Source organism: Pteropus medius, unplaced genomic scaffold (genome assembly GCF_902729225.1).
Source record: "Pteropus medius unplaced genomic scaffold, Ma_sr-lr_union100, whole genome shotgun sequence".
Lineage (NCBI taxonomy): Eukaryota > Metazoa > Chordata > Mammalia > Chiroptera > Pteropodidae > Pteropus > Pteropus medius.
In genome coordinates, this window is record NW_024356336.1 from 2,304,369 (window position 1) to 2,322,144 (window position 17,776).

Consider the following 17,776-nt stretch of genomic DNA (forward strand, 5'->3'; position numbering starts at 1 on the left):
GACAAAAGATAATATATATCAACTTAAAAGACAAATCGTAGGAAAATTTCATTGGACAATATTGTATGGTGCATATTTTAGTTTGTAAATCTGTTTGCCTAACAGTGCTCATTTACTGAGTTTCTGACTGGTTCATGTTGTCTTAGGGAGGAGTTGGGGGCAAGAGGCCTGTACTCTGGTGTGGGGAGGAAGTATGGCGATTTGCATCCAATGAGTCAGCATTTTTGCCCGTTGTAGAAAGAAAATCTCATCTGTCTGTCATTGGAAAGGAAATGTTTGCTTTAAGTAGGCCTTGACAAGCTGGATATTAATCTTGTGGGTAGTAATTTAGTCTTTCTACAGAGTTAGAGATAGGTGAGTCCAAAGGTGTAGATTATTTGTGGGCTGTCATTCTCTGTTTAAAAAAAAATTCTGCTGTCTTTTGTCCATTTTGTTCTGTTATTTGGCACAGGCCGGCATGACTTACAAGAGCCTTCATGAGTGGGCCCATTGCTTTCTCTCTCACTTCATCTTTGCTGATGGCCCCTCAGGTTCTGCAGTTCAGCCACATTGAATGGGACACTATAGCCCCCTGCAGTTACCCCTGTTGAAGCATCCTTGTCACATTGTATTGAGGTTTCCTGTTTACCGTCACCCCTCTAGACATGGGCTTCTTCAGGGCAGAGACTGGATAAGACTTGCTGTGTATTCCTAGTGTCATGCACAGTGTCTGGTTCATAGAAAGAACGCAGTATATATTTTGAATGAATGATTAAATGTTTTCAGGTTTCAGATATGTATTAATCAGTGTAAACCCCAACCCAGTACACCAACATGATTTTGTGCTTTTAGACGGGAAGTACTTCTTGGTTAAGTAGAAAATTGTGCGGGTGGTTGGCTTCTAGAAGACCTTCATTCTGTGCAGCTTTATACTGAAACTTTTCACTTAGAAGTGGACTTTCTTTCTTCCTTTTTCTGTAATTTACGGTCACTGAGTAAAACTGGTATTGATCATTGGGACCCAGTTCATTCCAGGGTTCTGGGTTATTCTTTCTGTCCCAACTGACATCTGATATATATATACATACGATATACATTTATGTGTATAGTACATATATAAATGTATATATATATACATATACATACACATATACACACACTATGTGTTTGTGTGTGTGTGTGTGTGTGTATATGTATATATATATAAAATATGTGTATTTACAATGTATTGTGGGAACTGATAGGACAGTATATTTGACATGGAGTAGAACCTGAAGTGAGAGGACTTAACCTCTGTAAGAGCTGGGGAAGGCATCCTAGTGTTGGTGACCCTGACGTGGATCCTGAATGATGTGTAGGAGTTTTTCATGTAAAAGGAGGCGCTAGAGGGAATAGCATTTACAGAATTATTGAGCAGTGAAAAAATCAAGTGTGGCTCCTATGTGAGAAAGTTGGTGGCAGGATGTGGTTGACGAGGTGGGTTGGGGCCCCTTCGGACATGCTCCCTATAACATGCTAAAGAGTTTGGATTTGGGGCCAAATGAGATACCGTTGGAATCTCTAAAATGAGATAATTACATGAAAAATTGCTCTTGGAAACCAGGAGGTTAGATGCTCCAGGTCGTCGTCGCTCCCTCCCCTAGTGCTTATTTTACACAGACAACCTAGTGGTAGAACAAAGCTGCTTACGTATCATTGCTGATTCAAAAGTATTTTGATAAAAAGATGAGTGGATTCTAAAATGATCACGGCAGCCAGTTTGAAGGGAAGGTTTAGATCACGAAGTTTTAGTAGCTTTGATTAGATAACCTGATGAGCCCATAAATTCGTTCATCCTTCAGATTGCATCTATTTGGGGATGACTTTCGTGTGTGACGATGATTATTTTTGGCCAGTGAAATTTAAGTACGTTTAATGCTATTTGAATATCAGGTAATATATTGCAAAGAAAAAGGCATTAAAAACATGATGTGGATTGTCAAAATATTGTAGGAAAAACACAGAGGAATTCATGTTTTGATTAATTGGGTTGTGATCTTCTGAATGTAGGTTGTCTCATGCTGAATTGCTTAATGCTATGCAAATTACATGCAAGACATTTCTGCCAAAGATCTGGTGAACCCAGGAAACTTCAGAAGAGTTGACATTAAATTGTACCAAATACTTTTATAGACCTCTTCAGAGTCTACCTGGCAGAGTTTGGTGATTTTGAACCTAGTGGTAAAGTTTTTATTGAGACTTTAGATAATGTAGTTCTATTATGCGTGTCTGGTGAATAGTGTGATTCTTTTCATTGTAAAGGATACAACTGAGGAACTTGGAAATGGTTGTTACACAGGGCCAGGTCTGTGGGGAAGGAGCACCGAGCTTCCTTCCTCTGTCCAGGAGCATCCCCTTCTTAGTACATCGTTGGGCTCACCAACATGGAAATTCTTCAGACCTCATTGTTCTAGAATCTTTATCACAGTTTCATTTTATAGGCATGATTGATTAAATCATTGACTATTGGTGATTGAACTCAATCTCCAGCCTCCCTGAGATGGTGGGGCTGAAAGTTCTAACCCTTCAATCACATGGTGGTTCCTCTGGTAACCAGCCTTATCTTGAAGCTGTCTAGGGGCCCAGGAGTCACCTCATTAGCATAAACTCAGGTATGGTTGAAAAAGGCTCCTTGTGAATAAAACGCTCCTACGACTAAGAAAATTCCAAGAGTTTTAAGAGCTCTATGCCAAGAACCAAGACAAAGACCAAATATAGATAGATATTTTTTATTTACCACATATATCATCTCCCAGAGTTTGCTACTGCCTCTTTGTAATCAAACACTATGCCCCGCCGCCCCACTGCATCTGGCTTGTTTACTTAGAAAAATTATTTTGAAGTCCATTCGGCAACTTAGAAATGTACAAATTTCTTAAAATATACAAGTTATCAAAACTAATACAAGAAGAAATAGAATAGAAAGTATGAATAGCCCTATATCTATGAAAGAAATGGCATTTGTAATATAAAACCTTCCCACAAAGAAAATTCTAGGCTCAGATGGCTTCACCAGTGAGTTCTAGCAAACATTTAAGGAAGAATTAATACTGTCTTACACCAACTCTTTCAGAAAATAAAGGGAGGAGAAAGGAATAATTCCCATATGATTTTATGAATCAGTTATCCTGATACCAAAACCAGAGAAAAACTATTACAAGAAAAAGACAGGACTTTTATACTGAAAGCTACAAAATATTGATAAGAGAAATTAAGGGAGACCTAGATAAATGGAGAAATATGTAATATTTATGTATTGTATACCTTAGGGGTCCCCAGCCCTTGGGCCGCAGACTGGAACTGGTCCTTGGCCTGTTAGGAACCGGGTCACACAGCAGGAGGTGAGCTGCAGGCAAGCGAGCAAAGCTTCATCTGTATTTGTAGCTGCTCCCCAGCACTAGCATCACCACCTCAGCTCCACCTCGGATCATCAAGCATTAGATTCTCATAGGGGCACCTTTCCCTGGTGCCAAAAAGGTTGGGGACTGCTGGTATACTTAATATTTTTACGAGGTTAATTTTCTCAAAATTGATGTATAGATTCAACACAATCCCAATCAAAGCCCCAGCAGACTTTTTCTGGAATGAAATTTCCATGCCGATTTAAAAAATCGACATGGAAATGCAGAGAATCTAGGATAGCCAAAGAACAAAAACAAAAGCAACAAAATGAAGTTGGAAGACTTAGGTTACCTGATTTCAAGACTTACTATAAACCTATGGCAATCAAGACAATATAGTATTATGTAAGGATAGGCATATAGATCAGTGCAGTGGGACAGTCTAAACATAGACCTACCCATGTTTAGTGTTGAATCAACAAAGATGTCAAGATAATTCAATGGAGAAAGGATTGTTGTTGTTGTTGTTGTTTTTTTTTCAACAAATGCTATTGGAACAATTGGGTATTACAAGGAAAAAAAGAACCTTGAGCTTACCTTGTATCATGCACAAAAATTAACCTGAAATGGATCTTAGACCTAAATAAACATAGAAGCTAAAACTTTAAAATTTCTAAAGGAAAATACAGGTTAAAATCTTCATGGCCTTGGGATGTAAAAGATTTCTTAGCACAGGCTGTCCACCAGAAAGAGAAATCAGTCAATTGGAACCATCAACTAAATACTTCTGCTCTTAGAAAGACTTTATGAAGAAAATGAAGACACGAAGTGCAGACTGGGAGTAAATATTATTATCACATATTCTGACATAGGACTTGTTTCCAGGCTATTAAAGAAATTTTATAGCTGAGTAATAAGACAACTCAATCGAAAGGTAGGCAAAAGATTTCATGGCACGCCTTACAAAAGAAGATGTACACATTCCAATAATCATGTCCAAACATGCTCAACATCATTATTCATTAGGGAAATGCACATTCATATACAAGTCAATACGAGATGCCACTACACTCCCAAGAGAGTGGCTAAAAACTAAAAAGACCAATAACCAAAGTCTTGGCAAGGGATGCGGAGCACGTGGAACTTCATCCATTGTTGGTGGGAATGTAACATTGTACAGCCAGTTTGGGATGTAGTTCAGTACTTTTTCATAATGTTAAATATAATTTTCCATATGGCCAACAATTCCACTTCTAGATATTTACCCATGAAAAATGAAAACACGTGTCCATAAAAAGACTTTCACACAAATATTTAAAGTGGCTTTATTCATAATAGCCCCAAAGTGGAAACAACCCATATGTCTATCAACAGATGAATGGATAAACAAATAGTAGAATACAATGACATACAATGGCAATAAAGAGCTAAATACTTATGCACACAACAATATGGATGGAGCTTGGTTTTGCTGAGTTAAAAAAGCCAGACGCAAAGGACATTGTAGTGTATGTTTTTTATTTACATAAAATTCTAGAACTGGAGCAAGTAATCTGAATTAAGAGAAAGAAGATCAATAGTTGCCTGGAGATTAATTGCAATTGAGGTGATAGAAATTTTTGATATCTTGATCAGGATGGTAGTTATACGTGAAAAATTCATTTAACAATACACTTAAATATGTATTTAATTCTACATAAATTATACCTCAATTAATTAGTTTTATTATAATATAAGTTTTAAAAAAGGGTAATGCCAAATTGTGGCTCGTCAATGGATGATAGATTCAATTTCTACCTTTTTCATTTGGATAATCACTTTTGGGGTTCACTTATTGAATAATCCCTCCTAGATTTTTCTATCTTGCTACTTCTATTATATATCAACATTCCATGTATGTACGGGTCAGCATATGTGCTCTGTATTCCATTTCATCGATCAATTTGTAATTTTCCCTGTAAAGTTCCCGTGCATATTTTGAAAGATTTATTTCAAGGCATTTAATGTTTTTTATTTTATTGTAAATGAAATCTTCCTTCTAATTATGTTTTCTTGTAATTTATTATTAATGTGTAGAAATCTGATTTTTAAAAAATATTAATTATATATCCAGGGAGCTTTAGCTTTTGTTTTAGAAAGAAGCTCATTAACCGATGAGCAGAATTTGTCGTGTGTGTGCATGCACGCTTGTGCATATTTTGGAAAGCGGTGTTAAGGGTGAACTTTCCCCAAGTTTTTAAGTTATTTTTTGTAGACGAGTCTCTACATGAAAGGTCAGCCCTGAACTGCAGGAGAGAATAATGGCTAGAGCTGTGATGTTCCCAGCTTTCAGTCAGACTAGCCATTCGTGCAGTCATGGATGTCTTAAGAGGGTGGTCTCTTGTCAAACCAATACCCTTGAGTTAAGACATCCATGTATTTTCCATTCTAAAGGTGGTTCTCATGGCACAGGCTGTAATTGTTAAAAACGTGTCACTCTTCTCTTTTAGTATCCGGAGTGTGATGCAGAAGTATCTTGAGGAGAGGAATGAAATAACCTTTGACAAGATTTTCAGTCAGAAAATTGGTAAGTCATGCTTCTTCATTTGGCATACTGTAACTTTGTGACATTGGGTGACAGTACAGTAATGTATAAATGTGGCTCCAATGTTTTATAAGCTTTATAGCTCAAGCTGGGAATGAAGGAGATTTCGTGTAATTAATCAGATGCTTAATAATTACTTATATTCTTAGAGATACATCATGTTAATAAGCCAGTGGGGAACAGACTAGTTTGATTAGAGGTTTTAAGGCAGTTTGGGAGGTTGCCAGAATCAAAGGGTTAGAAAGAAGCTGTCTCTGAGTTCCTCAGCCTCTGAGGTCCTCAGCTTCTCTCACTGCTGTCGTACCTTCCATGATCACAGAGAACTGGCCTTGTCTTCATAAACCTTATCCAGCTCCTGTGGTTGTTCATCTCCTTCCAAAGTTCGGGGCTGGATTACTTGCTTTGGGGTGTTCTGGGTTTATGGGTTTTGTATGCCGTTCATTAGAGTCAGTTCCACATCACTTACTCTCATTCTTATGGCCCCATTCAGAGTCTTTACCTAGCAGGTCACCAGGACTCCCCCACTGTGTACACAGAAGTCAAGGACCCACCTCTCACTGGCAATGCCCACCCCGGGCCAGTGCTGGTCCTGGCCAGTGCAGACGTGTGGTTCTGAAGGAGTGCGCTGAGGCCACCACAGTCAGTGCTAGAGAAATTAGGGCTGAACAGGAGTTGCTTTGGTGTGGAGTTTCAAGGCCGATGAAGAAATGAGGTGTTATGTTCTTACCTGCCCCCTGAAAGGCTGGCAGTTTGTTTAGAGGTGACTGTCAGTCAAGTTAGATAAGAGCTGTAGTCGAAATAGTTTTTTCCCCCCATTCTCCCAAATCAGTTCCTGCTGTCCAGAAATTTCCAAAATAATATTTGTTTCTCAATTAGGGTAGGATTCATCACTTGTCCTGCCAGCTGGCTATATTGTTAATGTGCTCATCGTGAGGTGATAAACAGGTAATTCTAGGGTTTTTACATGAACTTTGCAGAGCCGAATATTAGAGAGTGGGATGCTTCTTTCCTTTCTTCGCACCTTACTTGTCTCCCACAGATATTCAGATAAGGTTTGCTGAGGAACTGGGTCTTAAGTTTTTAAGTTATTTTATACTGGAGGAAATGACTTGATTGAAATTTCAAGGATTTAAAGTCTTACTAAAGTTTGCTGGAACTCTAATTCTGCATTCGGTTTTGTTTACATGATTCATAGACACAGTCAGACCCATCTGAGACTGAGGTATTCTTAGAGATAATTCAGGGTTGCCCCTTCATTTACAGGTTAGGAGCTCGGTGAAGTGGCTTGTCCTGATCCATAGTTCTTCTCTGCTCTGGTAATTCTTAAAAGACTGTTGGGAAGGAAGCAGTGAACATAAAGTATACTGTAGAAGGTCACCTGGTAAGAACTGGATAGATTTTTTAGAAAGAGTGATGATGGCTCTTTTTTGTTCAAATAAAGCAGAAAGCAGTATAAAAAGTCTGGATTTTTGTCAGCCAATTTTTACGTAGTCTATAAAAATTAGCCAGGCTATTACCTTCAGTGGGCATAGCTTTGGTGATAACGCATGAAACAAGCTGGTGGGAAGGTGGCTGACGTGATCTGGAGCAGCAGATGAGGGTGGACTGTCTATGCTCTGAGGACAGTGTGTGAAAGGACCTTAGCCACGTAGACATATTTCATCTTATCAGGATTTGGCTGAAGAAGAGATCAGTTAAAAGAGTTTGGTTTTATCTCATTTTTATTGCTGCTTCTCATTGTTTTCATGGTGTTTGGTTAACTGCCATCTATATAAATGCTCTCCTCTGCTTAAGAGAAACACTGTATTTTTGAGAAGGATGGGAAAAAAGGCATCATTTAAAAAAAATTTTAAAGTTTATTTTCTTACAGTAAAAAATTTAAAAATTTACATTTTAAATTTTTTTCTCTATAAAATTTATATTTTAATAATTTTTTTGGTTTTGTTATTTTAAAAATTATATTCATTTCAGGTATACAGTACAATGGTTAGACATTTATATAATTTCTGAGGTGATCCCCCGATTAGCACCCAGCTAGCACTACATACAGCCATTACAATAATATTGACTGTATTCCCTGTGCTGTACTCTACATCCTTGTGACTGTTCTGTAACTACTAATCTGTACTTCCTCATCCCTTCACATTTTTCACCTAGCACCCCAACCCACTTCCCCTCTGGCAGTCACCATTTTGTCCTCTGTATCTGTGAGTCTATTTTTGTTGAGTTTGTTCATTTCTTTTCGTTCCTTCTATGTTACACACATAAGTGAAATCATCTGGTATTTGTCTTTCTCTGTCTGACTTATTTTACTCAGCATAATACCCTCTAGGTCCATCCATGTTGTTGCAAATGGTAAGATTTCATTTTTTTATGGTTGAGTAATATTTCATCATGTATATGTACCATTATTTTTTTTTATCCAATTGTGCATTGATAAGCACTTAGGTTGCTTCCATATGTTGGCTATTGTGAATAACACTGCTGTGAACATAGGGATGCATAGATCTTTATGAATTGGTGTTTTGTAAAATTTTTAATTTTTAAAAATATATTCAGATAGATTTTACATAGCATAACATTTATTTATCTATTTAATGTATATGGTTAGTGGTTTTTAGTATATTTACAGGATTGTGCAACCATTACCACAGTCTCATTTTAAATCATTTTAACACCGCCCCCCCACCCCCCAGCCGACACCCATTAACAGTCACTCCCTACTCTTCCCCTCATCCAGCCCTTGGATACCACTAATCTAACTTCTGCCTCTACGGATTTGCTTATGTCGGACACTCCAAATAAATGGAATCTCACAGTGTGTGGCCTTTTGCATCTAGCTTCTCTCAACATAATATTTTTAAGGTTTACCCATGTTTTATGTGGCACTTTATTAGGACTTCATTCCTTTTTATGCCTGAAAATATTACATTTTATGGATGTGCCACATTTAGTTTACCTATTCATCTGTTGATGGACATTTGGGTTGCTTCTGCTTTTTAGTGCTTCTTTTTAGTGATTGGGAGTAATGCTGCTATGAATGGAAGGTATTTTTAACATATAATTTGTGCATGTGGTTCGTCGTGATGAGGATTTACTGGTAGATGGTGACAAACTTGCTCTCCTTTGCAGCTCTCACTCCACTTTCTGAAATGTATTGAAGATTCTTTCTCCCGTTGGTGTTTTCTGCTCCTTGTTCTCCCTTCTGTAACCCTTTTCCTGTCTGCCATCACCCCAGCACACATGCAGCTCCCCAGACGTGTCCTTCTCATTGCTTTGTTGAAAACCTTACCAGACCCTTGACTTTAGGAGCCTTTGTTCTGAGCACCTAATGGCATTAATATGACCCTTGACCCTGAGCATCAGCCACACAGATTCTTCTCCAAGGGCTCCTTCACTGGACACTGATGGTCTGAATTTTATCTCAATTAAACTGTTAAAAAAAAACCCCACAAAAAATTGTTTAAATAATTTCTTCCTTTCCTTGCGATTTGTGAGTTTGGAGCTGGTCAGGAGAAGCTAAGTTTGCACTTGGAAGGTCATAGAGAAGAACAGTGACCGATTGGGGATGGAGTTGGGGAGAGAGCACACGGTAAACAGCTGGACACAAACCTATAATTATGTTTTGACATAGCTGTATATTTCATATGTCTAGCGCTTGTCTGTCTGGTCCCTCTTTTTGCTCTGTGGCATTCTCATTTTCTGGCTAGCATTAGGGATTGGGGAAGGATGGAAGGTAGACCGTGGTGGGAGGAAATTTATCTGACTCTCCAGGTTTCTCTCCCCGTGTTAGTACTGTCCTTTCCCGCTTTGTCTCTCCCATCTCTTTCATGTGCCTCTTTCCATGACCAGCTCCATATGTTACTGTATCGTTGATGTCTTTGTTACCCCTTGTGGCTTTTCTGTGGTCTTCTTGTTTGTGTTTCACCGTCTATCCACCTGCCTATCAACTCCGTTTCTCTCTTCCCATTCCTAACCAGCATCCCCCTGCCAATGGTTACTACAGAGTTTGGGGGTCGCCCTCCAGCATATGCTGTTGCCAATTTGTAAAAATATTTTTGTGACATAAAAAAAAGTAGAAATCTTTCATTTCCTTGGCCTCTGGAGCTGTGCTGAGATAACGGGTGACTGTCAGACCTGTTGGCTACACCCCGAACTGGTTGTTATTTCATTACTTTTCTTATCTCTAAAAGTGGGGATAATAATAGTAGCTACTTCATAAGGCTGTTGTGAGGATTCAGCAGGAAATGTTTTCGAAGCCCTTGACACTGGGATTGGTTCTTAGCAGATGCTCAATGAATGAAAGCTCTTAAGTCGTTTATTATAGAAATTTTTTGTCGTACATAAAAATGGGCTAGAAAAATGAACCCCCATACGTATACATCACCCAGAGTGAATATTTTTCAACATTTTGCTATCCTTTTTTTGTCCATCTCCTCCTCTTTTTGTGGTTGCTGAAAAAAAAAAAAAGCAATTAGCAAACCCCTCATATCAACTCAATCCTATATGCATTTCTAAAAAAATACGCATGTTTTCTTATGCAGCCTCAATACCTTTATTCCAACCAATGAAAATTTGATGATTCTTAGGATACTCTAATACTGAGTATTGTCTATATTTAGATTTTTCTCATTAAAATGCCTTTTCTTCTTGGTCTATTTGAATCAGAATTCAAATATTGTTTTATATTGTTATTGGTAATAATGTCTCTTTTAATCTAGAACAAGTCCTTTCCCCTGCCACCAACCCCCTGCCCTTGGTAACTGACTTATTGTAGAAACTGGGCCAGCTGTATTGTAGAATGTCTCACATTCTGGGCTTTTCTGTTTGCTTCTTCATGGCATAATATGAATTGTACTTCTGTTTCCTGTATTTCCTGTAAACTGAGAGTTAGCTCTTCTGCTTGATTACATTTAGGTTTGACTTTTTTGGCAGGAGTCCTTCACAGGTGGTGCTGTGTACTTTGTATTCAGAGGAACACTAAATGTAGGTGTCACTCAGGCATGGTCAGCTTTCAGGTTCCTCATTAAGCTGTCATCTGCCGTTTGTTTCTTTTTCACTGGTAATCTTCGCCTAAATAAATCAGTTATAAAATATTAGAGAGTTGCAAAGTGGTGAGTTTTCTAATTATGCTGTTCCTTCCACATTTATTACTTCTACTCATCAACTGGAGCTATTCAGTTGCCTTTAAATTTAATTTATGTAGGAAAGGCAGGTGTGATTGGAAGAATTCTAAACCGACCCCCGTGACCTTCACCTCCTGGCGTTACTGCTAAAAGAGTTTTTGCAGATATAATTTCGGTTATGATCTTGGTGGGCTTCATCTACTCACACCAACAAAGGATTTCCTCAGGCTGGTAGTGGAAGAGGAAGTCAGAGATTGAAGGCACAGGAGAGATTTACGTGCACTGTTGCTGGCTTTGCATGTAGAGGGAAGCATGTACATGAGAAGGAATGTGGGTGACTTCTAGGAGCTGAGAGTGACCCCTCCCCAACAGGCAGCAAGGAAACAGGGACCTTAGTCCTACAACCACAGGAACTGAATTCTGCTAACAACCTGAATGAGTTTGGGAGCAGGTTTCTCCCTGAAGCCTCTAGATAAGAACCCAGCTTGCCAACACCTTGATTTTGGCCTCGTGAGACCCTAAGTAGAAAACCGGAAGGAGCCCACCTGGACTTCTGAGCTGCAGAACTGTGAGATAAAAAATGGGTGGTGTTTATAAGTCACTGAGTTTGTGGCGATTTATTATACAGCAATAGACAAGTACAATAGAAAATACAGTGAGATAGACGCTTGATTCTTTGTTTTTAATTGCCAATTTTCCGATTAAAAGAGAGACGGCTGCTTTTATTCTCATTCTTACATAGAAATTATGTCTTAATGGTTATCAGATTCCTTATTTGCTATCAGTAAAATTTACACGTTTAGATACTGACACAATGTTCTTGGTTTGGCTCATTGAAAGAATGGCTTTAAAGGGATACTGGTTATTAAATAGTAAAATGCACTTGTCAGTGCATTTTAAGATAATTTTGTTAGAATTTTCTCCCATAATATATTTTGAAATGATAATTTTATCAAATACAAGTGAGGCACATAGCATTTGATAAATTCCATCTGCCTTTCGACGATCTCCTTAGGTTCTCTGTCAGCATACCCTCCCCTATTAGAGGAGGCTGTTTCTTATTGAGGAGACTCCAAAATAGATATTTAATTCGTGAGGTATGCAAATGTTACTCTCCGTCATGGTTAATGTAATAGTACATCACATACTGCCATGGAAGACATTTTATTTTATAACACTGACTGCAGAGCCTAATCCAGAGTTTGAATAGTAATCTGTTTGGATTTGTGTGAAATAATATTGGTGTCTGAACTGTGATTTTGGGTCAAAATAAAACTTTGCAGTTTTTACTTTTTAAAAAACAGCTTTATTCAGGTATGGTATCACATGCCATAAGATTCATCCATTGTAAGTTATAATTTGATGAGTTATGATTTGATGAGTTTTAGTAAATTTACAGAGTTCTGCAACCACCACCACCACACTCCAATTTTAAAACATTTCCATGCCTCAAAGAAACCTCTTGTTCCCATCCCAGCTCCAGGCAACCATTACTCTGCTTTCTGTCTCTGTAGTAATTTTTCTTTCCTGAACATTTCATATGAATGGCACGTTACAGTAGGTAGACTATAGTCTTGCATCTGATTTCTTTCATTTATATAACGTTTTGGAGATTCACCCTTGTTGATGGGTGTGCCAATCCTTCATTCTCTTTTACTGCTGATTAATATTCCATTATAGGGATAGACCACATTTCATTTATCCATTTACCAGTTGATGGACAGTTGGATTCCCACTATGTGTCTATTACGAGCGATGCTGCTGTGGACCTTCATGTACAAATGGGGACATACGTTTTCATTTCTCTTGAGTATATAAGTAGGAGTGGGATTGCTGGATTGGGTGGTAAGTTCATGTTTAACTTTTAAAGAAATTACTAATTGTTTTCCCAAGTGGCTGTACTATTTTACATTCTCACCGTCAGTGTATGAGAGTTCGAGGTTTGCCATAGCCTCATCAACACTTGCTGTTGTTTGTCTTTTTGATTGTAGCGTTCTAGCGGCTAAGAAGTGGTCCTTCATTGTGGTCTTGATTTGATTTCCCTAACAGTTAATGGTATTAAACATGTTTGTGCCAATTAGCTATTCATATATCTTCTTCGATGAAATGTCTATTTAAGTCTTTTGCTCCCCTCCCCTCAAATCAGTTATCTCTATGTTTACATATGTGTGATTTATGAGTATTTTCTCCCAGTTAGTGGCTTCTCTTTTTCATTTTTTTGATGGTGACTTATGAAGTGCAGAAAGTTTTAATTTTGATGAAGTCAATTTATATATATTTTATGAATCTTACTTTGGTGTCACATATAAGAACTTTTTGCCTAACTGCAATAAACAAAGATTTTCTTTTAGAAGTTTTATCATTTTAGTTCTTACATTTAGGTCTTTGGTTGATTTTTGAGTTAATTTTTTTGTATTGTATGGGGTAAGGACCTAAATTCATCCATTTTTGCATGTGGATATCCAGTTGTCTGAACACCATTTGTGGAAAAATGTTTCCTTTCACCATTGGATTGTCTTTATACCTTTTTTTGAAAATTGCGAGGACTTATTTCTGGACTCTCAGTTTTGTTGCATTAATCTACATGTCTGTCTATCCAGTACCATACTGTCTTGATTGCTGTAGCTTTATAGTAAGTTTTGAAATTAGGAAATAAAAATCCTTCCACTTTGGGTTTTTTTTCGAATTTGGTTTTTGCTCTTCTGCATCCTTTGCATTTCCACATGAATTTTAGCATCAGTTTTTCAGTTTCTACCTCCCCCAAATCCCGGGATTTTGATAGAGAATGTGTTGAATTTAAAAATCAATTTGGAGAGAACTGCCATTCTAACAATATTAAGTCTTCCAATCTAGGAAAATGAAATGTCTCTACATTTATTTAAGTCATCTTTAATTTCTCTCGACAGTGCTTTGTAGTTTTTAGTCTTATACTCATTGTTCAGTTTTTTTCCCAAGTATTTTAATGTTTTCGATGCTTTTGTGAATGGGACTGTTTCCTTAATTTCATTTTTGGTTGTTCACTGCTAGTACATGGTTTTTTGTCTAGTGATCTTATGTCCTGCAACCTTGTTGAACTAGTTTATTCTAGTAAGTGTTTGTGTGTATGTATATGTGTGTGCACATGTCTGTGTGAATTCCTTGGGATTTTCTACATACAGGATCCTGTCTCTGAATGAAAACAATTTTACTTCTCTCTTTCCAATCTGGTGCCTTTTCTTTTCAGTTTTTACTTTTTACATTGATTTCTTAAATATTTTTTATGTTGGTCTCAAACACATTTAGCATGATTTCAAAGAAATTTATGTAAAAAGATGCATTCATTATTTTTGGCATTTGGGCTAAGGCATAAGAAATATACTTGCCATGGGCTTTGAAGACAAAAATATATGTCATTATAAAAATAATACTTTGAAAAAAACAAATTAGACCTTACAAAAGTCCTTTTTTCAAAAAAAAATTCTGAGCAGTCTCTATAGAAATGAAGTAAAAGTGGACTCACATATATGTCACGTACCTACTAATAAAATTTGGTAATTATATAACACCAAAGAAATACTAAAAAACACAAAGACTCAATAAAACATTTTAGGGTTACTTTTTTTTGTCAGTTTCAAAGAACAAAGTTTCCGGTCTATTTCATAATTTATTAAATTATTGAAGTGTTTTGTGCTTTAAAACATAATAGGTGATTAAAACCTGCAAATATTTATAACTGCAACTTCCAACTCAAAGGCTGGGCTTAAATGATAGCAAATTGAGCACTTTTGCATTATGTTTGTAGTGAGGGAGCTCTTAACCTGGGAACCAGCTTCACTCTTTGTTTTCTCCTTTGTTTCAGTGTTTCTGTCCCTGTGAAGGGCCTTTCCCCAACAGATGCACCCCCGCCCCACACACACACAGGGTCACTGAGCCAGGTTCCCATCCTATCTTATCTGTAGAACTTTCTCCAGCTGAGAGCAACCAACCAGTAAGGAGAAGAAAAACCTTGGGGCACCATTCAATTCTGCATCAATTATCCATGCCTTTGTTGAGACTTTAAATGAGAGAAAGAGTTAAAGATCCATTTAAACTTTCAAATAGCAGAGATAAACACTTGACTAAGCACAGCTAATTAGATTTTCAATTGAACCGGTAATGCAGCAACTGACAACTAGTGGTGAGGGAACCTAGAGAAATTAGGAGCACAGATTCTGCCCAGTTTGAATGTAAGTATCCTAATAAAAATGCTTCCCAGAGAGGAAAGACTTTAGAGAAGGAAGAGCTGTTAGTACTTAAAACCCTATGGGCAGGCAGTCTTTTCACTTGACTTTCTTATGTGTGTTGGCTTCAACAAGCCTGTGTATGGGTTCCTAGCCTTGGAGTCTGCCTGAGCTGGAAGATGCCACCAGCCCTGTAGTGTAGCCTCTTCCAGTCTGAAACTTGGGACATCTGAGAGGTATGAGGCAGCTTTTAAAGAGGATAGAAAAGCTAAACCAGTTCTATGAGAAAATGTAGTTGTCTTTTTTTTCTTAAACCAGTTTGTTAGGGCTGGTTTTCCTTTTTAAAGTCATCGTTGAAGTTCTAAGATCAGCCATAATGATCACTTTCAAGAAAAATTCAGAAAAGCTACATTTTACCAGAATAAGACAAGCCTTTAACATTTGCTAATCGCAGAAACTGTACATATGCTGGTGTATGACCACTAGACCCCTGATCTGCAGGCTGGGAATTCTGTGATTTTTTAAATTGTCTCTAATTTTCCCTGAGCATTTCTGAGCCTGTGCTTAATAGGAATTTAATTAGTTTAAGATAATGATGGCTACCTGTGTAGCCATCATTAAACACTAAGTGTTTTCTGTGCTAGGTAAATAACATGACCACATTTGCACAGCTTCCAAGGGCAGAGCCTGGATTGACGCATGCTCTTCGCAACTGCTTTTTTTCTGCCCATCACTATGAAAAGTTAGGAAATTAGCAAGCATATGGAATTCCTTTTTTTTTTTTTAAATAACATCAACCATACAATTCTTATTTAATATGTTATGATACTAAAATCCAGAATTGGAGGTGACGCATAAAGATCTTTCTGGAGCAGGTCTACTTCTGCGTTTTGCTGAATGAGACATTCACAGTCGAGTATGTTTTGAGTGCCTCTCTAGAAATGTCGTATTAAACAAAAGGGCACATGGGGGCATTAAGACAGCATCAAGCCATGGAGAGCTTCCATCCCAACAAGGTTGCTCGGTAAAAGATGTGAAACCCACAGATGTCTGGCAAGCCGGTATCGAACAGATGTAAAGTATGTTTATCACTGCCAGGGAGCTCCTGAGATTCATGGGAGGGGCCACTGGTGATGTTTCTGAGACAGGAGTTTAAATCTCAAGGCAAGTGTGGGGAAACTACTTTCTTAGCTGAGAGGTCAGCCTAGCTCAGCAGCCAGCACTTGTAGCTTACTTTTGTAGCCCTCTGCCTGCCAGGATACATGTAGTTCAAGGGAAAAAATTACATGCTCTAGCAATAATAGCAAATGTGGGATATTAATATATATTGGTAGTGAAAGCCAAGGGCCTCGGAATCATCACCTCTACTGCAGAGTTGTCCACCAGCTTTTTGAACTGACAGTGGGTCGGAGGGATGGGGAGGGACCATTTTAGGATTTGAAGAGCCCCCGGTTGTGTTAAGAAATTCCAGGTGGCAGCACACTGTCATGATATCCCTTGGTATTAGCTCTTCTGGAAATACCTTTTCTAAGAGTTTTGTACTTTGTCCTTGATTTATTTTAGTAATTCTACTTCTACTCAAAGTCAAAACCAGGAAATGTGGAGCTGTGCTATGAGGTGATTATTAGGCTGTGTTTGAAATCTGTTGCTCAAAGTGCAGTCATTCATTCAGTAAATTTCACTGTGTACCACGCATTCTTGTAAGCACTGGGGAATGTATCAGTGGACAGCACTGAAATCTGTGGCTTTATAGAGCTACATTCTACAGAGGGAGACAGACCAACAAATCTATACAAGCATACCTTGGCAATATTACGTGTTCGGTTCCAGACAACTGGAATAAAGTGAATATCTCAATAAAGTGAGTCATACAAATTTTTTGGATTCCCGGTGCATATAAAATTTATGTTTACAATAGCATTACGTCTAAAAAACATTATGCACACCTTAAATAAAAAAATATTTTATTGCTAAAAAATGCTAACTATCATCTGAGCTTTCAGTGAGTCACAGTCTTTTTGCTGGTGGAGAGTCTTGCCTAGATGTTGCTGAAAATGCAGTATCTGAGAAGTACAGTAAAATGAAATGCAATAAAATGAGGTATGCCCGTACTGTACACATGGTGGTACATGCGATAGAGTGTCGTAGAACCATGAAGAGAGGCAGGGGTTGCTGGTGTGTGTGGCAGTTTCAACTAGTGTGTTTTGATAAGGCGTCATTTACAAAGGGGCAGTTGAACAAAGCCCTGGGGGAGGTGAGAAAGCTGAGCCCCAGTGTATTTATCTAGGGGAAGCGGGTCCAGGCAGAGGGTTTTAGCAGGGCAGAGACCCTTAGACTGGAGCCACATGGTAGAGGAACAGCAAGGAGGCCAGGGCTGAGTGTGAGTGACGGATATGGGAGTCGAGAGGCATTTTAAGCCATCACGAGGATTTCAACTTTAACTCCTAGTGAGATGGGATGTGGGAAAGTTTGAGCATTGGGGCGGCATGCTTTGATTCAAGCATTCAC

General features: G+C 38.1%; 1 protein-coding gene across 2 annotated transcripts in view; it reads left to right on the forward strand.

Annotated features, from left to right (window-relative positions):
* The window catches only part of GRK3 (G protein-coupled receptor kinase 3), a 120,649-nt gene that overhangs the window by 14,545 nt on the left and 88,328 nt on the right, over positions 1-17,776 (forward strand). For both annotated transcript variants that reach the window (XM_039861994.1, XM_039861995.1), the window contains one exon: positions 5,849-5,925. In XM_039861994.1, the coding sequence (XP_039717928.1) occupies positions 5,849-5,925 (77 nt within the window). Of the gene's footprint in view, positions 1-5,848; positions 5,926-17,776 lie in introns of those variants that run through there.